Raw genomic sequence first — 26518 nt, forward strand, 5'->3', positions numbered from 1 at the left:
ATATCTTAGGTAACATGAGTTGGGTAAAGGCACAAAATGGCAAATATGCACATGAAAAGATGTTCAAAATCATCAAACACACAATCAGAATATACTCTACTACAAAGTCACTGGACTGGTAAAATTCAAACTCCACAATACCAAGTGTTTGCAAAGTCATGGAGCTTACAGACTCTCACACACTTTAAAAAAAATTTTTTTTTTTAGTTGTAGATGGACAAATATCTTTTATTTACTTTTATTTGGTGCTAAGGATCGAACCCAGTGCCTTATACATGCTACCACTGAACTACAATGTCAGCCCTTGTATGTTGGTAATTGGAATATGAAATAGTAAATTCACTTTTTTGTTTTCTTTCTTTTTTTTTTTTTTTTTTGTTGTTGCTGTTGTTGCAGTACTAGGGAAAGAACCCAGGGGTACTGTACCCCTAAGCTATATTCCTATGAACAATACCCCTTACTCCTGACCTTTATTTTAGGAGGAGGGTCTCACTAAATTGCTAAGGCTGGCCTCAAATTTACAATCCTTCTGCCTCAGCCCCCTGAGACACTAGGATTATTGGTATGTGCCACTATGTTTGGCAGTAGATCTATTTTCAAAAACAATGTGGCAGCTTTCCTATAAAGTTAGAAATATACTTAGTGTAAAACATAGCAATCCCATTTTCTAAATATTTTTCTTCTGAGAAATGAAAATATATGTTAACACCAAGGCTTATTCTAAAATATTCTTTAAAATATTATTCAAAATATTCCAGACTTACAATCCTAGCTATTTAGAAGACTGAGGCAAAGACTGCAAGTTTGAGGCCAGTCCTGGGCAACAAAATGAGACACTGTCTCAAAATAAAAAAATAAAAAGGTGCTGAGGAAGTAGCTCAGTGCTTGTCTAGCACAATGTGTTTAATCTCAGTACCAAAATAAAAAAGAACAATAACAACAAAAGGCCCCAAAATGGAAACAACACAAATTTCTATTACCTATTAAACAGTTGCACAAATTTTAGTATGTCCTTATTAAATGCTACTCAAAACTATAAAGAACAAACCACTGAGACATGAAACATGTATGAATCTCAAAAACACTATGCTAAGTGAAAGAACCTAGACATAGCAGACAATATACTTATGAGACTATTTTTATGAAATTTTAGAAAAGGTAGACATTTATATCAACTGACACAGCACACTGGCGGTGTCAGCACGTGGAGATGAGGCTGACGGCAAAAAGTTGTGAAAAACTTTCTGATTCTTTCAGGAAAAAAGAATTTTTCATAATTGTGGTAGACTGAACATACTACATACATGTGTCAAAGTCCATCACATTATATCTTTAGAATTTATTAAATCCAATTTTCATAAGTCAACAGAGCCAATTAAAAAAATAAGGTTAGTATTCATTTAACTTTGTTAGGGGAAAGCCCTTTTAGCACAAAAGATTGCACATATAACCTTCATCATTACACTTTACTATATAAAATAGTGATCTCAAGTATTAGAACATAAAAAAGTAGCTAAATTTAGAGTTCTTAAATGAGAAATATACATTAAAAAGAATTATGAAAACTTTTAAATATAATAAAACAAACCCTCAATTATAGAAAAGAAAAAGAAAGGAAGGAAGAGGGGGAGGGAAGGATGGAGGGAGGGTTGGTCTGTACTGAAAAAAAATGTAACAGAATGCCAGGTACAGTGTAATCCCAGCGACCTGGGAGGCTAAAGCAGAAAAGGATTGCAAGTTCAAGACGAGTTTCAGCAATTTAGTGAGGCCCTAAACAACTTAGCAAGACCCTGTCTCAAAAAAAAAAAAAAAAACAAACAGCACTAAAACAAAACGAAAAACCAGCTAGGAATAGATCAGTGGTAAAGCATGCCTGGATTCAATTAATTAAAATGAAACGTGGAAAAAAAAAAATAACGATACTGAACTTCAAGACATAAAAACAAAAGCACAAAAACATAAGGTTATAAAATAATGCACACAACTGCCCCATTCTGGCTATTACAGAGTTTTATAAACAACAGGAACTAATAAATACTGGTAGAATAAAGGAAAGAAAACTCTAGAAAAATTAAGTTGCTGCTTACTCTTCGTCTGGGCTGGGGGAAACCATCTCTGTGTCGTCTTCTTGTTCGGGAACGTGCCTGGATCCCCTGTCCTTTGTTAAGTGGGTCAAAGGATTCTATGATAATCAGCAGAAAGCATGATATATGTTAATTAACTTCCAGATTTAAATAAAGATTTAGACTGGGGAAATACTAAGTAATCATCACTATAGTCATTATTTTGTCATAAGAATTTACTTATATACTTAAGAGAAACGAGGGATATAGCACTTAAATGAAAACTTTACTAACAAGAAAATTTCATACAGAACAGTTACTGTGAAAAAGGTAAGATAATAATGTTCAAAAACCAATGTTCAAACCAGTGACTTGGGAGGCAAAGGCGGGAGGATAGCAAGTTAAAAGCCAGCCTCAGCAACTCAGTGAGCCCCTGTCTCAAAATAAAAATACAAACAACTGGGGATGTGACTCGATGGTTAAGAGTCCCTGGATTCAATCCCTGTTACCAAAACCCAAAAACAACAATAATAAAAAACACAAAATAATTTAACCACTTTTGAGAACAAAATTGCACAAACCAAAGCTAGAAAAGACAGGAACCACTTGTACCCTAGATTACCTCTAGTACATTTTAACTGATTTATAATGTCAATCTGGAGTTTTACCAATCTTCTAAAATAAAGGACTTTAAGTGAATAGGTTATATTGCACAAACCTGATGGAAAATCTGCTTCCAGATCCTGTTCGGTTTCCCCTTTTGAGAACTGTTTCAGTTCTGAATCGGCTTCTTGCACAGCATTTGTCTTTAAGGCATAATGATTCAATTCTTCTTCCCAGCTATGGGGAGTAGATACTGCCTCTGATTCAAGATCACCACTATATGTACTTCCTTGGTCTGAAATATTAAGAATATTTCAGAAAATAAGATAGTCTCAAAAATAAGAAACCCTCAAAATAAGATAGTCTCTTTACATGCTGAGAAACCTTCCTAAACTTCTGAACACCAAATCTGAAATACAACCAATGAATAATTATCTAGGTACACTTAGGAAAAAAGCAATTTGTTCACCTGTCTCACAGAACTGAATTCATATTCTTGGTAAGCACATTAAAGCTTAACTCCATCCTTAAAACAAATATTTGGGGCAGTTTTTATTATTCTCACTAAGGATTAGCATATACCACGGACACTTGATGCCCCTTAAAATAATTAAAATCACAAATATTACATGGAATTCTTTTCAGGCTTTAATTACTAACAACGGATAGGATTTCAAAGAACCAAAGTATATTTACAACTACAAACCTTTTTCAAATATTTTAGTGTCTAGAAAGAGTTCCTGTTCAGAAGTCTGAGATCCTAAAAGAAAAGAAAAGCATATAATAAAATGATTTATAAGTAAACAAAAAACAAACTGCATCTCAAATGAGATGACTATTATATACATGCACAATACCACGGAGTTCTAAGTAAACAGACTTTAGAACATAAAAACTCATTAAAATAATTAAACACTAGTGGCAAAAGCAATTAAATCATCATCACTATTAATAGTGGCTATACTTCTAGGAAGCAGTATAAAAAGTCATGGAGAGAGGAATTTTCACTTTTGATTTTATACTTTTCTGCTATATAAAATCCTTCTTTAAACCATACCCCCCAAATTTATTCAAAGATTAACAAATCTGCTTTAAGTTGTTTCCCCAAATATAATAATCCTTACTATCAAACTGAAAAAATAAATAAATAAACTTATAAATAAATGTTACATTAGCTGACCATGGTGGTGCACACTTGCAATTCTCAGTTATTCAGGAAAGCTAACATGGGAGGATGGCATGTTCAAGGACAGCCTTAGCAACCTGGCAAGCCCCTGTGTCAATATAAAAACTACAAAGAACCAGGAGGAGCACCCCTGGTTTTCAATACCCAGGAAAAAAAAAATAATAAGTTACATGAGCATACAGAACTAAACAGAACATAGTACAATCAACTCTAAAGTATGTGGAAAGTACAAAGCTAGAAGAGTCCAGTGGTGTTTTTGTTTTTTTTTTCCTTCCAGGTTACACAGAAACATTGGGATTTTCCCTAAAATCAAAGAGAAATTATAACCCCAGATCCCCTTAGCTGAAATTCATCTCTCCTACACTGTGTTTCTAAACCATTTCATTTCATACATATTACAGTGATTATCATTATGTCTCTTGAAAATTAGTTTTTCAAGCTTTTTTTTTTTTATCTGACTCAACTATAGACAAAGGCAAAAGTCACAGCATCTGCCCAGAGCAAAAACTTGACAAAGCTTCAATATTGATGTGAAAGGAGAAGTCAATTTAAAATGAGGTATATAATCAAAAATTGTCTGAATTTCCAAACTAAATATATTACCAGAGATTAGAAGATCAAGCACAGGGACATTTGGGACATTAAATTCCATATGTGTGCATCAGAATTTTGAGATTTTAACATTAAAAAGCAAAACAACAGAAGGAACACTGGAAAAACAATAAATAAGTTTCCATCAATCTCTCAAAATATATGTGACTCAGAAACTTACTGGCAATACAACAGAAAAGTTGACAGCAGTTTTTTCAAATCCTTCAGGGTTCAGAAAATCACCTAGCATTTACTATGCAAAATCAAAATCTACCACTGAATAAAAGAAAATCTTTCAAGAAAAGAGTAAGCTTATTGACTCATCAGTAATTTTGGAAAGGTCTTTGTGAAAACTCAGCTACATATTTCAAATATTATAAATGACAATTTCTCCACCTCTTTCTATATCCAAAAACCAAGGATGTGCTAATTAAGACTAGAAACCTTTCTGAAATATTATTATATTTGGTTAATATGTACTCTGGCATCAGACAGATCAGGTTCCACATTTGTTGACTACACAATCAGAGCAAATCTAATATTCTATTTTTCAGGTAAGAAATCTAAAGTAAATGATACCCTCCTCACAGGGCTGTTGTAAAAATTAAAATGAAATAGACAGGAGCTGGGGGTATAGCTCAGTGGAAGAGCGCTATATCTCGCACATGTGAGGCACTGGGTTTGATCCTCAGCACCACACAAAAATAAATAAAATAAAGTAAAGATATTGTATCCATTTTTCAAAAATCTTTAAAAAAATGAAATGACAATGCACATAACACAATGCTAAAGGAATGGGAAATATGGATGAATGTTACCATCATCCTTGTTCCAACCTATTAAAATAAGATTTATATATAGGCCATTTTGAGCCCAAAGGTTTTACATCTTAAGGTTCTGTTTACCCTTTATCAGCATGCTGGTTATTATATATCAGGAAGTCTTATATACAGATCATAGCTTTGAATATACAGATAAAATCAGAAAATGATCATAATTTAAGTTTAAAAATTACCTGAATTATGAGAAATTTTGTAGATTTTTTCTTTCTTTACTTTTCTTTGAAAATTTTTAGGGGGCTTAGGGGGAACCAAGTAAATCCAAGGGCACTTAATCATTGAGTCACACTGCCAGCCCTTTTTATTTTTTATTTAGAGACAGGTTCTTGCTAAGTTGCTTAGGGCCTCACTAAGTTGCTGAGGCTGGCTTTGAACTTGTGGTCCTCAGCCTCCCAAGCCACTGGGATTACAGGTGTGTGCCACCATGCCTGACTTCTTTCTTTACTTTTAAAGATTGTACCAACCTCCTTGGGATAGAGTCTTTTCCTTCTCTTCATCTTCTGCAATCATTTCTGCCATCTCAAGGAGATCAGCTTCAAATGGATGTGTAGGAAGTTTTTCCTTAATGTCTTCAATATTTTCGGGGACTTTATCTTCATTGTCCATTGAGGATGGAATAAGCATGGGGACAGGCATCTGAAAGACCATGGACAGACTGAAAAGTTTCTTATACAATAGATTTGTACTCAAAACCATTATTTACAAGATTATTTAAATATTAAAAACAATAAAGTCAATATTGTCACTGTTGATGATCATGTAGTCTTGACTGTTCATTTTTATAAGACTGGAACCATTAAAATAAAAGCTTAGTAAATGCTTTTCTGAACATTCAACAAAATATGTCTGAATCCTTCAAAATAGTAATTCTATAACTCAGTTTCATTTTTGTTTTGGCATACACTCCTTGCTAACATTTTCGCACAACTATTTTCCTTAAGGATTCAGTACAGGAAAAATAAATGTTCATATTAAAAAAAAAAATAGCTGGGCTGGGGTTGTGGCTCAGCGGTAGAGTGCTCACCTAGCTCATGTGAGGTCCTGGGTTTGATCCTCAGCACCACATAAAAATAAATATACAAAATAAAAGTATTGTGTACAAATAAAAAATAAATATTTTTTTTAAATAGCTTTCTTTAAAAAAAAAAAAAAACCTGAGAAATAAAAAATCACAGTATTCTTTTTACTCTGGCTAGAATCCCAAGATTCTAATGCATGCAGTTCCTGATCTTTTTCTGTTTGAGTGATCTTACATCATAACACTCTCCAAGAAGGCAGGGTATAAATAAAAGCAGTCCGCTACATACTCCAGATCCAACCAGAATCAGTTATACTTTACCAGTGAGTGAAAATTTTCTTTAGAGAGCTGTAAAATTTAAACTGAGGAAAAACACATGTTAAATTCGCCTTATCTCTACATGATTACTCACTGGAACAGGAATTCCGAAGGGGACTGGTGCATACTGAGTATAAAGATGAAGAGGTATCGGCACAAACACTGGCACAGGAACTGGCACCACAATAATCTGGGGCTGACTTGGAGTGTCTTCTAATGGAGGAAAAAATTGACAAAGGAAAAAGAAAGGAGAAATATTTTAATAAAATATCTTCTAAAAAAGGTTATGGAGATTTGTGTTTCAAAATGTTATCTCTAAGAAGATATGCTGGAGAAAAGACGTAAATACCTTCAATAAATAGTGCTGGAAAGACAAAATCCATATGCAGAAGAATGAACCTAGACTCCATATCTCTCATCACTTAAAAAAAAAAAAAAATCAACTCAAAATGGACTGAAGAATTAAATCCAACATGTGCAACTATGATTAGAAGAAACAAGAAAATACTTTAGGACACTACTTTGAGCAACATAAATAAAATGACAAATGGAAATAATTAGAAGAGTTAAGAGACAAGCTACAGACTAGCAACAAACATCTGACAAGGGATTAATGTCCAGAATGTATAAGAAATTCGAATAACAGCAAAAAAAACCCCACAAATAATCTGATTTTAAACTGGGCAAATGATCTGAACAGATATTTCTTCAAAGAATAAATAAAAATAAGGGACAAATGCTAAGGTCTGAATGTGTGTGCCCACAAGACTCCACTGTAATTAGGCTTGGCCCCCAGGTGGTACTGTTGGGAGATAGGGAAACCTTTAAGAGATAGAGTCTATTGGGAGGTCCTTAGATCATTGAAATGGACTGTGAGATGCTAGTCTCCTTGTGCTCATGGTTCAAGATGCAATTATTTGCTTGCTCCCATACATTCTCCTCCAATGCTGTCCATGCCATCAAGTAATGAGTGGGATACCCTGAGTTGATGCCAACTGGCCTTTGAACATTTAAAATTCTAAGATGAAGAAATCTATTTTCTTTTTTTTAAATATTTTTAGTTGTCAATGGACCTTTATTTATTTTTTTTAATATGGTGCTGAGAATTGAACCCAGTGCCTCACACATGCTAGGCAAGCACTCTACCACTGAGCCACAACCCCAGCCCCCAAATCTATTTTCTTTATAAGGTTAGTTGCCTTCATTTTATTTACAAAAACAAGTATGAAGAAATTTTCAACATCACTAATGATCAGGGAAACATAAATCAAAATCACAATGAGGGGCTGGGGTTGTGGCTCAGTGGCAAAGTGCTTGCCTAGCATGGGTGAGGCACTGTGTTCAATCCCCAGCACCACATAAAAACAAATAAAGGTATTGTGTCCATCTACAACAAAAAAGAAAGAACGAGTTAAAAAAAAATCACAGTGAGATATCATCTCAGAATGACTTATCAAAAAACAAAAAATAACAAATGCTAGCAATGATGTATATAAAGGGGAATTCTCCTATACTATTCATGGGAATATAAATTAATACACCTTTTATGGAAATAGTATCAAGAAACCACTGGGTGTTGTGGTGCATGCCTGTAAACCCAGAGACTTGGAAGTTTGAGGCAGGGAAACACTAGTTTGAGGACGGCCTTTGCAACTTAGTGAGATCCTGTCTCAAAATAAAAAATAGGGGCTTGAGTTGTAGCTCAGTGGTAGAGTGCTTGCCTAGCACATGTGAGGCACTGGGTTCAATCCTTGGCACCACATAAAAATAAATAAACAAAAAGGTATTGTGTCCATCTATAACTTAAAAAAATAAAAAATATAAGTAAATAAATAAAATCGGGGATGTGGTTAAGCTCCCCTGTGTTCATTTCAGGTGGGGGTGGGGGAAACATGATGAAAACATACGGCATTTGCCTTCTCAAGTAGCCACTTGGGAAGCTAAGTACATTCTGGACATTAATCCCTTGTCAGATGAATAGTTTACAAATGTTTGTTGCTAGTCTATAGCTTGTCTCTTAACTCTTCTAATTGTTTCCATTTGTCATTTTATTTATGTTGTCTCTGCTCTTTGGACCATATTCAAAAAAATCTTTGCTCAGACTAGTGTCCTAAAGCATTTTCTGGATCCTTCTAATAGTTTCATAGCTGCATATGTTGGATTTAATTCTTCAGTCCATCTTAAGTTTTTTTTTTTTAATGTGATGATTCTAACTCTCACTTTGGCCTGGAAGTTCAGGGCCAGCCAGGGCAACTTGGCAAAAACCAGTCTCTGAAAAACAACTGCAAAAACTAGAAAAAAAACTATCATTTAGAAAGAATACAGGATTCATTCTATTATTTAACAAAAAATATCTATAGAGAATTTTCTAAGTTCCAGAAAATGTTCTAAATAATTGTAAACTCATTGATGTAGGAGAATAAGTGACAAAAAGAGAAATGCTAATAATCTGACTAGAGTTACAGGTGAGAAAGTTGTAAGGCATCAATTTTAGCATCAATTTTTAGACAAAAAATGCAGGAGACAAAAAATATTTTATTTGATTAGATAGGAAGTCAGTATTAACACAATAAAAAGAAATCACTAAATTAGCCATAGTTATTTTGTGTGGTCCATGGACCAGTAGCACTGACTTTACCTGGAAGTTTATAAAAGGTGTAAATTTTTAAAATCCACTGAATGGAATCTACTTAGTGAGATTCTCAGGCAGAGCATATTAATGTTTGAGAAGCACTGGCCTATAGGACTACCTTACCGATTTAGGAATCTAAGTTTCCTTTCTAGTTTAAAAATTCTGGGACTTTTGGATGGTAGCATAAGAAAACTATGCAGACCCATTCCCTAGTGAAACAAACAAAGTAGATGAAAACTACTAAAACTCTCTAGGAAACTGCTGAAAGGGCATAATAGCAAATGAAGAAACATTTCTTCAAGAAAAACTATTAAAATGCAGTAAGAATTGTGAATCTATGATATATTCCAGCCCCTACCTGCTCTATCACCCAAGTTCAACTCAGTTCAACTTGACATAAGCTCCATTCTCAGTCACTACAGCAAGGAAGAGCAAACTTCTCTCCCCAATAAAGGATTACCAAACTCACCAGTATCAGGTAAGGATTACTAAACTCATCAGCATTTCTCACTCCCTCCAACTCAGGGCTGAAGAAACTAAATTGCTGGTGTGTGTGGCCACACTTTAGCCAACTTTCATTTACAGGATGAAGGATCTAAAATAGGAACAGGAGGCTAAAAACACTGGGGTCCTGATCACCCTCACCCTAGCTCACTTATAGAGCTGAAGTTACATGCCAGGAGAGGCCAACTAATGGATTTCATAGAAGAGGCCCAGAGATTTTTTCCTATGGAGAGAGGCAGTTTATAAGGAAATAAAACTCTTCTTCAAAAAGAAGCTTTTCTGGGCTGGGATTGTGGGTCAGTGGTAGAGTGCTCGCTTAGCATGCACGAGGCACTGGGTTCTATCCTCATCACCACATAAATATAAAGAATGAAGAGATACAAAATAAAGAGATTGTGTCCACCTAAAACTTAAAAATATATATATATATTTTTTAAAAAGAAGCTTTTCTGAAGTTCTCCCCAAGGCAACTGACTTTATTTAAAACAGTGTGACGGGCTGGGGGTATAGAGAGTTAAAAGGAAAGAGGAAAGGAAGGGTGGGAGAACAAACGAGAGTTGTGGTAGATCAAACTTGAATAGCCCCCCCCCCTTTTTTTTTTGGTACCAGGGATTGAACTCAGGGGCATTCAACCACTAACGCACATCCCCAGCCCAATTTTGTATATTATTTAGAGACAGGGTCTCATTGAATTGCTTAATGACTTGCCATTGCTGAGGCTGGCTTTGAACTTGCAATCCTCTGGCCTTAGCCTCCCAAGCTTCAGGGATCACAGGCATGCACCACCAAGCCCAGCATTAAATAGCCCCTCTTTAGAGCCTGCCTATATTACTCTAAAGCTTATTCTTATTCCTCAATACAACCATCAATAAGGAAATTAAACAAAGTGTTTGTTCACAGAATGCTATTATCAATCAACTTTCTTCCCTTCGACCTAACTTGTTAAGGCCCAGGGAAAATAACTTTACTCATAGAGATGGTGTAAGAATTAAAATGGCAATATATAAGCAACCCAAGACATTACACTGGAAAAAAATATGTACTTAAGGTAAACAGATCCCACATACCTTTCCCATAAAAAAATAAAGTCCAAGGAACATACCTGTCTGGCATTCTTTATTTTGGGTATGTGGTTTGCAGGAAGTGGCTTTAGTCTGTGTGATAGGTTTGCACAATAAAGCTTTATTCTTCAAAAGTCTTGGAGGCTGGCAAGGTGGCAGTTTCAGGGCATCTGTTTGTGTACTTGCCTAGTAAAAATTAAATCAGAAAGCAAAGAAGTGTTCAAAATATTATCATTAATTACAAGAAATATTATAATTTTAAAAGAAATACCAGGGGAGCAATATTGGCCAAATTATATTGTTATATTGTGTGTACGTACAAATATAACAACAGATCCCATCATTATGTACAACTACAGTGTACCAATAAAAAAATGTGGCAAGAGAAAAACAAAAGCAATTATTATATGGGAATTATGCAGAAGACAGAGCAGTATTTCTGAATCATTAATAGTAATCAATGAGTAATAAGTATATACTGACTCAATGTATTTAGTTACCGCTTCTGTACACCAAGTAAAATGCTAATCCTATTTTATACACTGTTGATCAGTAAAAATACTAGCTGGGTTTGAAATTAGACCTGTTATACCTTAAACAAGTTAGAATTACAGAATCATTGTTAGAGGACTTAAGTAGGAACAACAGAATCAAGTATGATCATAAAACTACTTGAATAAAGATGATATGAATTATTCCAGAAACCAGTAAACACTTTAGAAATGTCACTGTTCCAGACATGAGTTTTGTTCACTATTATTTTCTTCTTCTTTTAAGGGATATAGTAGAAAATATTAATTAGTTTAAAAACATGTATGGTTATTTACAGTATAATCTTCATGGGATAGGGTGGAGAATAAGCTACGTTTTAAAAATATTTTATTGACAATCTAAGTATGTTACACATCATCTGAAAGTCTAAAAAATAAAATGCTTAAATTCTTTTTTTTTAATATATATATTTTTTTAGTTATAGTTGGACATAATACCTTTATTTCATTTATTTATTTTTATGTGGTGCTGAGGATCAAACTCAGGGCCTCCTGTGTGCAAGGCGAACACTCTACCACTGAGCCACAACCCCAGCCCTAAAATGCCTAAATTCTGTAAAATTTAACTCTTGTACAATTAAAAAAAAAAATTTCATCAACAGCATAATTGTAGCGAGCATTCAAAGAAATTATACAAAAGACCCAGTTAAATAGCCAGGAAATCCTATTCCTAAACAAAGATTAAAAGAAATGAAATTTATTTATTAAATGAGGGTAAATTAGATTGTATTGTTCTGTATTGCATAAGAACAGAAAATAAATACAGTGACAATACCAACAAAAATTTTTTGAAAACTTACATCTCCAATGATTTTTGCGGTTACCGTTGGAACTGCACCTTGATATAAATGAAAACATAAATTTAGGATCTCTCACAATTAAATATTAGTTTTAAAAGCTGATTATCTGTCTATAAGCACCAAGTCTCAAACTAAGAGCATGTTTATCTTCATTCAATTCAGTGGAAGAAACTAGCAGTTCTAAAGTAAGCATAGGATGAGAGACATGGAAATACTTTTCAGTGGCCCACTCATAGTGAGCCATTATTCCTAATATGAATGTGTCAAACATACGAAAATGATCACATAAGAGAAAGGTAGAGAATCACTGTATTTAACTCAAAAAGGCAACATAAATCCTTTCAAATCCAGCCATACCTTGTAAGACACTGTTAGAATTCACTGTGGGTTGAGCAGCAGGAGCACTTGCCAATGACACCACGTTAGCTATAACTGGAGTTGAATCTTTTCTGAGAGATGGGGGCCCTGCAGAAGCAGCTTGAACCATGGAAATACTTGCTGGTTAAAATAAAAATAGAGAAACCTCATGTAATTTATATGTTCTCACATAGAAACCAGCATCTCAAAGAGGTTAAGCAGTGCTTTCTTTTAGGTTTGAATAATTTCTGTTGGAGCAGCGTCTCTTCAGGATTAACAGGGTTTTGGATTTCTAGTTTTTAAATAATGAAACCTGAAAGTGTTCCATATTGCTTTATAAAAAAGCACCAAATACTCACACTTAAAAACCAACAATAAAAATCCCAAAAGCACTGAAAATCACAGGGTAGATTTAATGGACATTTAACATTTGAAGGATTTCTTCAGTTTATACAATAGCCTTTTATACTTCTTACTTATAAAGGTACTATACAAATTAAACTATCTTTCAGGATGGAATTAGTTTTGTGTTTTTAAACCACAAAGCTTCTGAGATTAAATGGCTTAAATAGTAGTTTGTGGTATATTTAAAAGGCATGTGATTTAGGCTTTATGTCTTTTGTTATAAATAGTCTCAAATCTTTTTTTAAGGAATCAAAGTGTATTTACAAAAAACTTAACTGTCATCCTTTCCCATAAACGTAAATACTTGTAGAGTTTGATTAATCTGATATACTGAGAAATGCTTTTTTAATTAAAAAAAAAAAAGAAAAAAAACGTCATTTGCCTGGCTTTAATTTGAAATGTTTAACAAAATAGGATGTAAATGTTTTTTATAAAGCAACATTTATTTGACTACAATGAAATTTGTAGAAGAAATGTAGTTCTTGGCACTGACCAAAGACTCCACCTATTACCTGAATTGTTTTGTGAAGGTGGGTCACATACACTTTGCTGATTGCAGAACATCAAGATACAAAGCAGGTTACAAAAATGTTTTATTTCCCCTCGCCATTTTAAGGACTCACTGAGTTTACCCTGTCGTTTACAACCATCACATTTGGCCATCTGAAACCAAAATAAAAGATAATAATGAAGAAACAAACTATCTGAGGTCTGACAGAATAAAAACATCACACATATAATAAGTGAGGATATTAACTTAGAATATAAATCATGAAACTAAAGACTGTTCTAAAATGGTAAATATTTACTTATTTTATTAATGATTTTAATTTTTAATTAAAAAGCCATGTTGTAAAGAGCCTCCCCCCAAAGTAGCAGTTATAAAAACAAAGTGGGCATGATGGTGCTTGCCTGTAATTACAGCAGCTTGACAGGCTGAGGTAGGAGGATCCCGAATTCAAAACCAGCTTCAGCAACTCAGCGGGACCCTAAACAACTCAGTGAGACCCTGTCTCTAAATAAAATATTAAAAAGGGCTAGGGATGTGGCTCAGTGGTTAAGTGCGCATGGGTTCAATTCCCAGTATCAAAAAAAATAAATAAATAAAAAACAAAGAGAAGTTTAAATTTAAATAAGGAATATCTTCCTCAGACTTCAAAATGAAAATTTATTTTATTTAAGTAATAAAAATTAGGTCTGGGGTTGTGACTCAGTGCTTGAGTGCTTTCCTGGCACATGTGAGGCACTGGGTTCAATCCTCAGCACCACATAAAAAAAAATAAATAAAAGTATTTTGTCCCTCTACAACTAAAAAATATTTATAAATAAATAATAAAATTATAATTTTAAATACGTTTATGTCTTATGACTGATGTGACTTCTACAAAAATTAAAAATGAAAAGGGATAAAATTCAATGACATTAAAGTCTTCCCTAATCTTAAAGAGTTTTAAATCATTAAGTTATTCTTCATTCTACATAAAATTTGAAAAGAGAATGATTCAAGCTAAAACTCCAAAAACCTGGTAATATGAATTATAGATTACCTGATAGAATAAAACTGTATATTTGGACATGCATTCTTCACAACAAAAATCTTCCACCTTTCCTCCCAAATTATTCTGTACTAATTTGGGAGATGTCTGTAAACAATAACTGCACATTTTACAATGACTTCCCCAGCGTTTTCCCAAGTCATGTTTGTAAAGCAGTTTGCAACCTAAAAATTAGGAAAGATAAAGTTAACATTCTGAAGAAATATTAATTATCTACATCTTTAAATTAATTTCCCTAGAACAAAGTTCTCTCACTTGGGTCCTGACCTATTAGCACATCAAGAGATCAATTAAGAGGATAAAAACTAGCATTTTTTTTTTTTAAGTGAAAGAAGATAGAGGACAGGATTGAAAACATTACATGGCATCCCATATATGAAGTTTTATTTCATGAAATTATTTTTATTTGGGTATGTGAAAATACACTAGGTCACAATGTAAGATGTAATTCTTTTGTGCTGTGACCAAAAGATTTGAAAGCCATGGGTCTAAAAATGATAATCCTGTGAAATTTTAGGGTCAAACAAAAGAGTCATCTAAAAAATGAAAAAAATCTACTTTGTAGTAATTTGCATATTCAGACCACTTATATTCAAAAACAGTGGCTGTTTAAAACAATTAAAGTATAAACTAGGATGCTACTAAAATTTAAGGATTTCTATTTAGAAATTAGTATAAGAACTACAATATATTTTAGTTCCTCACCAATCTAATAATGTAAAATGTTTTCAAATCACCATCTTCTGCATTATATAAGACTTCTGACTTTGTTGTATTACCCATATAATATGAAAGACTAGATTTAAAAAGAGTAAACTATGTGTAAACCAATCAAAAAGGCTTTGGAAATAAAGAGAAGATAAAACAGCCAAATTTACATAGTAATACCTTAAATCACCAACTACTTTTAAAACAACCAACATGTGCAGTAGGTAAGATTATCTTCTGCCTTTACCTTCACTACAGAATGACTTGTCAGCACCTGAGAATCGCACAGTCTCCTTCACAATTTTCTCAATTTTACAATATTCACACATTGCCATAACATTATTTATTTTCTTATATTCGTCAGAACAATTCTTGCCACAGAACTGAAACATTTTACCCTGCAAAGAAATAATTATTAAGTACTAATTAAGCATTTGGTTTCCTCTATGGAAATCCTTATTCCTCTTACTTTCAAAACAACTGGTATAAGACTGAGAGATGAAAAACTTTAAATAATTTTACAGACAGACCCATCTATACTCAAACCCTTGACATGAACCTATACTTTACCTTATAGTCAAGAAGCTCTGGTTTTGTGGCAAAAAGACGATTACAGTGTTGACACCTGAGTTTCACAACACTCCGGGCAAACCCAACATGCTGGGATTGGGCAGCAAGACGCTGGAGACCAGCAGCAGCAGAGCTACTGATGGAGGTGGGAGAAACAGCAGAGGTGTTACTGCCTCCTGCTGACACTGTTGAACCTGTGGGGATGCTTACAATTACTTGGCCCTGAGACAAGGGCACTACTGAAGAATTCATTCCAGTTGGTTTGTTGAACAAATTCTGAAAATAAATAAATAAATAAAGATCAACTTAAACCATTTATTCACAAAAGCAAGAACTGTGAACCTACGTGTGCCAAGCAGTTTTAGGGATGTAAGACCCATCAGTGAATGGCAAAATACTCTGCCTCGGAACAGCTTATAAATTGAATGGAGAAAATTCACTTATTTCCAAAAATAAAATAATTTAACTAATAATGTTAAAAAAATAATACTCTCTCAATACATAATATGGTGATAATGATGCCACTTAATTTTATAGAAAGTGGTTTAATAACATGCCTCAAATATAGAAATGAATTACAAATCTAAGTTTATAGGACTGAGACAGAAATTAGGGAATCCAGACACTAGCAAAACAATAAGTTTATATTACTTCAGTAGGTGACTCACTGACTGATGAAGAAGAAGATTCCTGAAGCCATACCTGGAAAGCTACCACACAACTGTAGCTGCAGAAGTTGCGTATACTTCCATCTGACATGGCTAGGTGATACTGAGGGATTGCTGAGGTTTTACAACTGTTACACTGAACTTGTACACCTTAGCAAATCAAAATAAAAACTGAGTAAATTATACAAATCTATGAGAAATTAAATAAGTGCTATACAATAAACAGAAATTTAAGGGCCAGGTTAAGTTACAGGAACTGACTAAACTCATGTCACATCAAGACAGAAACTAATGTCTAACAGTAAAATCTTTTTATATCACAGTCTACACTGAAACTACAATATAAATGAATGCTAGAATAAATAAGGTGTGGACAAACCTGAAATATCTTAAATTTGCCTTAAAAAAATCAACAAAACACTGTACTAAAAGCAAAGTAAGTATAATTTTCAACTATTACATTCTATAGTTTATGAAAGCAGTATTACCTGCAGAAGTAACCATTTTAACTCTGTAAGCAGATAAGCAATTAACAGAACAGAAAAGCTCTGTCTTCCCCAAGCTATTGGTATTTTCAATCATTTCTGCTGAGGATCTCAATGATTTGCAAAGCGCACATGGTGTAATTTTGGCTGATTTCTATTAAGAGAATAAAACAACATTCTTTTTACCAAATTCCTAGTAAAAGCACAATTCTTTGAACTGTTTATACTTAATACTGTTGAAATACTTTAAGTCAGTGGTTTTTAAGCTTCCACTATTACAATCCTCAGTAAGAAGTTTTACAAAACAAGTCACGCATACTTCTGAGATTTTGCATTTGTGTATTATGTATCTATGTATGTACATAAAACTAAAGTTTCATAGAGCAATATATATCAAAATATATGATGTACTCTGATATTTTCCATTCTATTCTATTTCACTGGAAAACAATACTAGTTATATCCTAACAATTAATTTCCATATCTATTAATCGGCTGTTTTTAAAAACAATAAATAATCACATACCAATGAGCTCATGCTCCTATGCTACACTATCCTAAAAATTTGAAGAACTTTCCCCCAAAGGTGTCATACGTAGCAAAAAAGTGTAAATTTAAGAAAACTAATGAACTTATTAAAAGTTCGAATATTCTACCACCAAAATAACAATGTACATCATAAGCAGTAAAACGGGAGATTTTGCACATCACAAGTGTCCAAATATAAACAACGAACAGTCTGTCATCTTATGATCTCAATTAGGAATTCAACAGCAAATAATGTTAAATGCTATTAACATGTCACACTCTCCAAACAACATAAGCAGGACCAAGCAGGAGATTTTATTTATTTATTTATTTATTTTATTTATTTATTTTTTAATTTTTAATATTTATTTTTCAGTTTTCGGCGGACACAACATCTTTGTTTGTATGTGGTGCTGAGGATCGAACCCAGGCCGCACGCATGCCAGGCGAGCGCGCTACTGCTTGAGCCACATCCCCAGCCCAAGCAGGAGATTTTAAGACCTCTCTTCCCTCTTAAAGAATACATTTCCTGGGGGGAAAGGAAGGACAGCAGAATAAAACAGACATTATTATTGCTGTGTGTATATACGTGACTGCATGACCAATGTGATTCTGCAACCTGTACACTCAGAAAAATGAGAAATTATACCCCATCTGATTCAAATGTATGATATGTCAAGATCATTGTACTGTCATGTGTAACTAATTAAAAAAAAAAAAAAAAAAAAAACGTATCCTGGGGCTGGGTTGTAGCTCAGTAGTAAAGTTTGCCTGGCACATGTGGGGCACTGGGTTCGATCCTCAGCACAACAAAAAGTAAGCAAGCAAATAAATAAATAAATAAATAAATAAATAGATGGATAGATGGATAAGTGTATGTATCTATATAGAACTAAAAATTAAATAAGAATACATTTCTGGGTGCAGTGACAAAACGAATGTCTGTAATCCCAGAAGCTCAGGAGGCTGAGGGAGAAGGATTTCAAAGCCAGTCTCAGCAATTTAGCAAGACCCTAAGCAACTCAGTGAGACCATGTCTCTAAATAAAAGCTGGGGATGTGGCTCTGTGGTTAAGCACCCCTGGATTTAATCCCTGGTATCAAAAAAAAAAAAAAAAAAAAAAGGAGGAATGCATTTTTGAGCATTGATATTAAAATAGAAACATGAAAAGAAAGGTATGCCTGAATTCTGCAATGTCTTCTAAATCTTAAAACCTTCCTTTCCCCATTTATGACTACAAACTTAAATAAGGCTTATGTCAAGAGTTATTTTCTGTGAAGCTTTTGTCGACACATCTTGTCCTACTGAATATCGATGACTATGTTTTCTTTATAACCCACCCTACCCCATAACATATCCACATATCCCATATGTATTTACTCATGTACATGTCAGGAGACATGCTGTCCCTCAAAATAAGAATTGCATTTTCAATAATGTACTCAAGAATTTCAGTTAAGAAAGAAAGTAACAAAAATAGCCATCAACAATGTGACAGGCTCTATACTAGGTTCTCATTATTCTTTCTTTATATAATCCCAACGACATCTCTGTGACACAGGTGGTATCATAGCCATATGGTACATACCACAGCCATTAAAACACAGTAAAAGTGGGATTCAGGTAGTTTAACTGTTTTCCACAAAGTAAAATTGTATATGAACACAAGGCATGGGAATAAAATCTAGATCTGCTTTAATACTAAATTCTAATTTTTCCCTACCACAGTATATACACTAAAATATGTGAGAAGCTGAATAGGTATTGACTGAATTAAAATTAATTAGTAAGGCCTGGATGTAGATTAGTGGTAGAACACTTTCCTAGCTATATGTGAGGCCGTAGGTTCAATCCCCAGCACTACAAAAATATAAAATAAACATCTTTTTATTTTTTAAGTCATGAATAAATGAAAAGTTAAGGTATTTCATCCTATTTTTTCCTTCTCTTGTGGAATATGAACCATCTTTCAGGGAACTGAGCCCAATAATAGTATCTGATACAATATCAAGAAAACAAAAAGCCTTTTTAATAAGGAAAAGAGAAAGTAGTAATGAAGCTAAGCCCTTTCAATGTGCTGTACATTAACAAGAAATAAACTGAAAATTGTCTTTTACAAGTAAAATTGCAAAATCACAGTAGTTTTTATAGGAAATTCCCAGACACTATTAAATTCACCAATTTTTGTGGGTTGTGTAACAACAAAAAAAAAAATCATTATCTTAAAAAAAAATTAGTAAATGACCTGTTGATGTAGCACAGTGGTAAAGTATTTATCTGTTATGCTTGAGGCCCTCTGTTCAATACCCAGTACCACAAAAATAAAGATTAACTGAATATTTAATTAAAAATAAAAAGCAATTAACTATTCTTTTAGTTTACTTTTTGTTTGTTTATTTTTTTAAAGCTGAAGTACCAGGTATTAAACCCAGAGGCATCCCTAGCACTTTTTATGTTTTATCTGACACAGGGTCTTGCTAAATTGCTTAGGGCCTCACTAAATTGATGAGGCTTTGAACTTGCAATCCTCCTGCCTCAGCCTCCAAGGCTGCTGATATTACAAGCGTAAGCCACTGTACTCAGCTAGGTTTACCAATTTTTTTTTATTTTTCTTTTTTTTGAGTACTGGGGATTGAACTCAGGGGCACTCAACCACTGAGCCACATCCCCAGCATATTTTGTATTTTCTTTAGAGACAGGGTCTCACTTGAGTTCCTTAGTGCCTCACTGTTACTGAGGCTGGCTTTGAACTTGAGATCCTCCTGTCTCACCCAACTGAGCCATTGAGATTCCAAGCATGAGCCACCCAGGCCCAGCTTAGGTTTACCAATTTTAAAATTAGTATTTGATCAAAAAATATTACTAACAAAATGTAAATCTAATACACACAAAACTGCATCAAAGACATCTGTCATGTAGAGTTTATGCAGTTTATCTGCAAACCTTATCAATTCACAAAATACATATATCCATTTATTCTTTCCTATTTCATGAAGTAAAAATCCCTTTAGCAATTAAGACTTTGAATTTCTGTTGCAATTTTAATTATATGGCTCCAATTTCAAAAAATGTAACTTGACCCTTTCTTGTCAAATTAAAAAGTATACATGCAAATCAAAATGTATTTCAAAGATTATGATCCTACACACCAAAAGGACAGGACTGAATAGCTCTGGAAGATAAACTGTATTTCTTCTTCATGCTTTTCTGCATTTAAACAATATTGTTCAAAAATATGAATAACATCTGAAATAAAAACCCATACTCTAAAAACACCTACACTAAATGCATGAACAAAAATTCTTATTACAGGATTTTTAACACACATTCATTCAACAAAACCATAAAATTTTTAAAAAACTTTTAATATTTTCAGTATTTCATAAATAATTTCTACCAAAAATTTGTATTCCCTTGAAATGAACAAAGACATCAGGATTAAATATGGAAAAGTACCTGTTTGTATGCTGTGATACATGCTGAACTACAAAACTTCTTAGACTGTCCTTCTATCTGAAGCATGTGGCACTGTCCAGAGCCACTGTAACAGTAACCCCCACAGTTCTCACAACAGTTCATAGTGAGGTTGTTAGCAGATCTAAACTTAGAGAAACACGCATCACTGCAAAGTTTGTGTACCACATTCTGATAATTCACTTCATGTCGAATCTAGGAATTGAAAAACATACAAACAAAACAAGTAGAGACCATCAAAAGTTGTTCTTTAAGCAAGCATTAAACTCATTCCCCCAATAAATTTAAAAGGTAACTTACAACTGCATTCTTTTGACACATGCTGCATTTAGTTGAAATGCTATTTGTATTAATGGTAACAATAGGTTTTTTTTTCAGTTCATATGTTGACAAACATGACTGACTGCAAAAATCTTTACTGGTGGTGGTATTTTCAAACTGTGCACTGATCACATCCTTTGGATTTAAAATATCTCTAGAAATGATAACAAAGACAAAATAAGCCACAATATAATTCTTACTTTTTTCTTTTTGTGAATTAAAGTAAACAAATAAAACAGAGGCAATTATAGTGAAGGGAAAAGGCACTGGAATTTATATTTTGAATAAACTTATAAATTGTTCTGATCCTTACATTCTTTTCAATAAAACAGAATAACCATGTGCTTCACAGAATTGTTGTTGAGTATTAGTATAATGTTTCAAAGATTAAAAAGAAATACACTGAATGATTAGCATTCACTATTTCTAGAAGTAGGATTATAGATTTTCATTTTCTTCTTCAGAATCATCTGTATTTTCAAAATATTCTTTAAAAATAATATTGCATTTGAAATTCTTCAAAACAATTTTTTTTTTTTTTAAGCAAATAAAAGGGCTGAAGCTATGGCTCAGTGGTAGAGTGCTCGCCTGGCACACATGAGGCACCGTGGGTGCGATCCTCAGCACCACATAAAAATAAAATAAAGGTATTATGTCTACCTACGACTGAAAAAATAAATTTACAAAAAAGCAAATAAACATTTTAAATTACACAATATGTATTCCAACATGGATTTAAAAAATCTAGTATTTCCTCAACAACAATCTGATTCGTAAGCATCAATAGCAAAAAGCAATAGACTATAAACCCTAATGAATAAGGAAGGCTCCCTATCACTCCAACCCTAATTCTACCACCAAAGTCTTCCTACAATAATTTACCAGTTTAACTGTAAAACATTTAATAATTCTTACTCAAGTTGGTGAAATTTTGTAAACACTCTCTCTCATGAGCATACACCGAAAAAATAAACTATTATACCCAGTTCTGCATCTTTAGCAGACTACACTAGCAGGACACTTTTTTAGGAAAATAATTATTATTTCTGTTTTAATGAAAGAGCACAGTAAACATAAAGGAAAATTACCATAAGAAATAGTTAACCCTGTACTATTCTACATAACTCCATATTTTGTGTCTTTCTTCCATACTTATAGTAGAGTTTTCGTTTCTTTTTTTTTTTTGCCTTTAATTATATTTTAGTGTGTTTCACAGAGGAGTATTTTACTGAACTGATATATTGAGCCAGAAATTAGCTAAGCCCAGAGTGAAGACATGGTCCATACATGTGCTAGCTCACAGTTATTGTGACAAACTATCTATTTATTTATTTACTCATTTATTTAATTATTCATTTATTTAGCTACCAGGGACTGAACCAAGGGATGTTTAACAACAGAGCCACGTACCCACCCCTTTTTATTTTGAGACAAGATCTCACTAGATTGCCTAGAGCCTGGCTAAATTGCTGAGGCTGGCTTTGAACTTGCAATCCTCCTGCCACAGTCTCTCAGACTGCTGGGATTACAGACATGCACTACTGAGCCCAGCAAAGACATCAAATTTATAAAAGACTGTTACTGATGCAGTCTTAAAATTTGTAATATTATGATTAATTTTGAAATAGGTATAATGTACAACAGAAATATAAATGAAGAAATAATTATTTTAGATTGGACCAAACTTGATATTAAAGGCCTCCCAAAAGAAGGTGACATATTAGCTGAGAAACTTAGCTCTTAAACAGAAACTTTTTCTAGAAGGTTAAAGAGATGAAGGTTAAGTGCAACATGCATCAAGTATATGGAAGTACCTAAAAATAGATGTCTCCCTGGTTCAATAGACTTAGAACATAATTTAACTATGTTTTATGTAGTAGATGATATCACACACCAGAATGAGAAGCAGCAATCTCATTCTAGTTCGTGAAAATTCAGAAACGGTACAGACAACCCAAAAATGGTAACTTCTTTGAATATCATTATATCAAGAATCTGATCTAACAGAATTATCCTCTAAATTACTTTTTTAATATAGGATTTAAATAGCATTTTAAAATAAATAGTTTATTTCTTCTTACTAAAAGAAACCTAAAAATCATATGATGATTGACCAAAATATATTGAGAATTTAGGTAAATTCAAGAGGCTAAGAGAGATACTTAACAAAAAAATAAGAAGCAAGCAACAAACAAGTAGAGTGCTGTGTTGCATGCCTGTAATCCCAGTAGCTCAGGTGGCTCAGACAGGATGATCTCGAATTCAAAGCCAACCTCAGCAATGGCAAGGTGCTAAGCAACTCAGTGAGACCCTGTTTCTAAATAAAATATAAAATATGGCTGGGGATGTGGCTCAGCGGGTGAGTGCCCCTGCAAAAATTCAATCCCTAGTCCCCCCAAACAAACAAAACTACTACTGTGATGAACAGCTAATAAGTTTTTTAAAATATATACATATTTTTAGTTGTATTTTTAAATATATACGTATTTTGTTTGTATGTGGTGCTGAGGATCAAACCCAGCGCCTCATACATGCGAGGCAAGCACTCTACCCCTGAGTCAACACCAGCCCCATGAGTTTCTTTTAACCTAAGTGCTGCTGATCTAAAAAAATAGCAGTAGCTTTTAGGAGGAAAAAAATCTTTTCTATTTCTTAATACTTAAAAGTGAAATTCTAGGCTGGGGTTGTGGCTCGGCAGTACAGCGCTCGCCTCGCACGTGCCAGATCCTGGGCTCGATCCTCAGCACCACATAAAGATAAATAAGTAAAATAAAGGTACTATGTGTGTCCAACTACAACTAAAAAATAAATATTGAAAAAAAAAGTGAAATTCTTCCTACTGTAATTACTTTACAAATTAAACCTGTTTGACAATATGGGAAAAAATGCATATGCCAAAACTAAAGCTCCATGACACTACATGAATCTTTTAGCTTCTTTGAATTTAAATTTCCTCATATTTAAGGTACAACCAATTGGGCAATTATATAATCACATAAACCACACTATATCAAACTGTAGTAATGAATGTGTAATAAGGGGGGGAGAGAAAGAAAGGAAAAGTGGTGAATAGATATGAAAGAGTAGTCAAAAAGTAAAATGGAGTGCAAGGAAAAATAAGATTGATCAGTGGTTGAGGTCATAATAAGAGAAAAAGGTAGAAGAAAGGGGAAAAGTGAGTTAATACAGAAAATTAAAAAAAAAAAAAATAGCCAAGGAGATACGCAGGTAAGCAGTACACGAAAGAACAGAAAGTGGGGCAGAGATAAAGAGTAAGGGATAAAAAAAAAAGGCTAAAAGAATAAATGAATGAGGAAGTAGAAGAGTTAAGAGTCAGTAATAACAGGCTTAAAAAATGGAGAATCTCTGCATATGAATAAAACCAAACATGACAGGTGAAACACAATCTCAAAGAGAAACTGAATCTGTTAAGATCAATGTTAAGATATAAACAAGATGACTAAGTAGGTAAAAATTAACCATCTCCAAACAAAGCTATGAAAAACAACAGAGGCCAAAGTGACATGATGAATTTACATGAATATAACATAGATAGAAGCAAGACTATTACATATATTGTATAAATAAAATATAAATATATAAGAAAATGGGCACACATTTTTAAATATTGAGTTTTCTATGGTCACTTTGAAAATAACTGATGTCGGGGCTGGGATTATAGCTCAGTGGAAGAGTGCTTGCTTGGCAAGTGTGAGGTACTAGGTTCGATTCTCAGCACCACATATAAATAAATAAAATAAAGGCCCATCAACAACTAAAAAAAAAATTAAAAAAAAAAAAAAAAGAAAAAGAAAATAACTGATGTCTTTAAAAGAGGTATCTATTATAAAAGGGCAACTATCACTGAAATTTTAAACTCCTGACCGCTATAAGAAAAAGATGTCGAACAGGAAGTTATCACATCAAATTATTACATGGCAAAATAGGAAACAGGGAAAAAAATCTATAAAAATTACAATTTTCAATTTGACTGAATCTTAGGATCTGATACTACAGTGGAATACAGAAATTACAGACATACACTTAAATACTCATTTTTAAAATCATCTCTTATATCACAAACGAAAGTATAAAGAGGTCTGTTCTTGTTAAACTTGCCAAAGTTATTATATAGAAATCATTTAATAGTTATGTCACATAAGCTATAGCTATAAGAATAGCTTTTCCCTTCCAAAAGTTAGGATCATTAAATTATTCAATAAATATTTATTAAGCATCTAATATGCTGGCTATCTAGCAGTGGACACAACAGGCAAGTTCCTATCTTTGGGGCTCATGTGTTTTTCCTTTATATTAGAACACCAATACAAAGGAACACACAAAAACACCAATCTTATTATTTAATCAAATTTCATTTTTAAATAAAAATTGATATACTCCCAGGAAATAAAAATTTGATGCAACTGAAACATGAAAAAGAATGCATTTCAGGTTTTTCTTTTTCTTTTTTTGTAGTTATAGACGGAAAGAATACCTTTATTGTATTTGTTTATGTTTATGTGGTGCTAAGGATTGAACCCAGTGCCTCATGCATGCTAGGCAAGTGCTCTACCACTAAGCTACAGCCCCAGCCCCGTGTTTCATGTTTTAATGTCCTTTAATGTCTGAAATGCTGAGACCAAAAATATTTCAGATTTCAAGACTTTTCAGATTTTGAAATATTTGCATAGAATTTACTGGTCAAGCATCTCTAATCCAAAAATCTGAACTATTCCAAAATCCAAAACTTTTTCAGTACCATGTCAGTGGTCAAAAAGTTTTGGATTTTTGGATCATATCAGACTCAGATTTCTGGATTAGGGATGCTCGACCTGTATTACCTTAAAAGAGATAATTCCAGAACAAAAAGTTGCAGAATTTGTTTTTGTTGTTAATCTATACCTGGATATCTGAATTATAGTATATATTTAAACAGCTATTTTACTGCCCAAATATAAACAAAATTGTTTCAGGTTGTTTAAAAGAAATGAAGCATAAAAGGATGTACATATAACTAGATTCTGGCAAAAATCTAATAACCATATTAAAATTTAAGTCTCTTATCTAACTAAAGCACAAAAGGTCTATCTTTTCCCCTTTCTAGACGCAGAACAGATGCCATCATGTATCTATAAACACTAATAAAGTATTAATAAATTATGGTTTAAACAGAAGCCAATGTTTCAAGACAAAAAAAAAGTATTACTCCTCTTTTTGTAACATAATCATTAAAAATGTTTCTAACAATCACCTCACAAACTATATTAGGGTGGCCTTAGT

General features: G+C 33.2%; 1 protein-coding gene across 8 annotated transcripts in view; it reads right to left on the reverse strand.

Annotated features, from left to right (window-relative positions):
* Positions 1 to 26518, reverse strand: part of Zmym4 (zinc finger MYM-type containing 4) — a 145833-nt gene that overhangs the window by 21157 nt on the left and 98158 nt on the right. For all 8 annotated transcript variants that reach the window (XM_046468908.2, XM_058570904.1, XM_058570907.1 and 5 more), the window contains 16 exons: positions 21218 to 21392; positions 20900 to 21112; positions 16919 to 17069; positions 16465 to 16580; positions 15763 to 16038; positions 15440 to 15590; positions 14476 to 14648; positions 13441 to 13591; positions 12524 to 12664; positions 12167 to 12204; positions 10857 to 11001; positions 6713 to 6831; positions 5747 to 5918; positions 3373 to 3426; positions 2782 to 2961; positions 2088 to 2182 (listed from right to left, as the gene is read on the reverse strand). In XM_046468908.2, coding sequence (XP_046324864.2) covers positions 2088 to 2182; positions 2782 to 2961; positions 3373 to 3426; positions 5747 to 5918; positions 6713 to 6831; positions 10857 to 11001; positions 12167 to 12204; positions 12524 to 12664; positions 13441 to 13591; positions 14476 to 14648; positions 15440 to 15590; positions 15763 to 16038; positions 16465 to 16580; positions 16919 to 17069; positions 20900 to 21112; positions 21218 to 21392 — 2350 coding nt within the window. The remainder of the gene's footprint in view (positions 1 to 2087; positions 2183 to 2781; positions 2962 to 3372; positions 3427 to 5746; positions 5919 to 6712; positions 6832 to 10856; positions 11002 to 12166; positions 12205 to 12523; positions 12665 to 13440; positions 13592 to 14475; positions 14649 to 15439; positions 15591 to 15762; positions 16039 to 16464; positions 16581 to 16918; positions 17070 to 20899; positions 21113 to 21217; positions 21393 to 26518) is intronic.

Source organism: Marmota monax, unplaced genomic scaffold (genome assembly GCF_021218885.2).
Source record: "Marmota monax isolate L192 unplaced genomic scaffold, Marmota_monax_Labrador192_F-V1.1 WCK01_AAM20220418_F8-fsc00008, whole genome shotgun sequence".
NCBI classification, from domain to species: Eukaryota; Metazoa; Chordata; class Mammalia; order Rodentia; family Sciuridae; genus Marmota; species Marmota monax.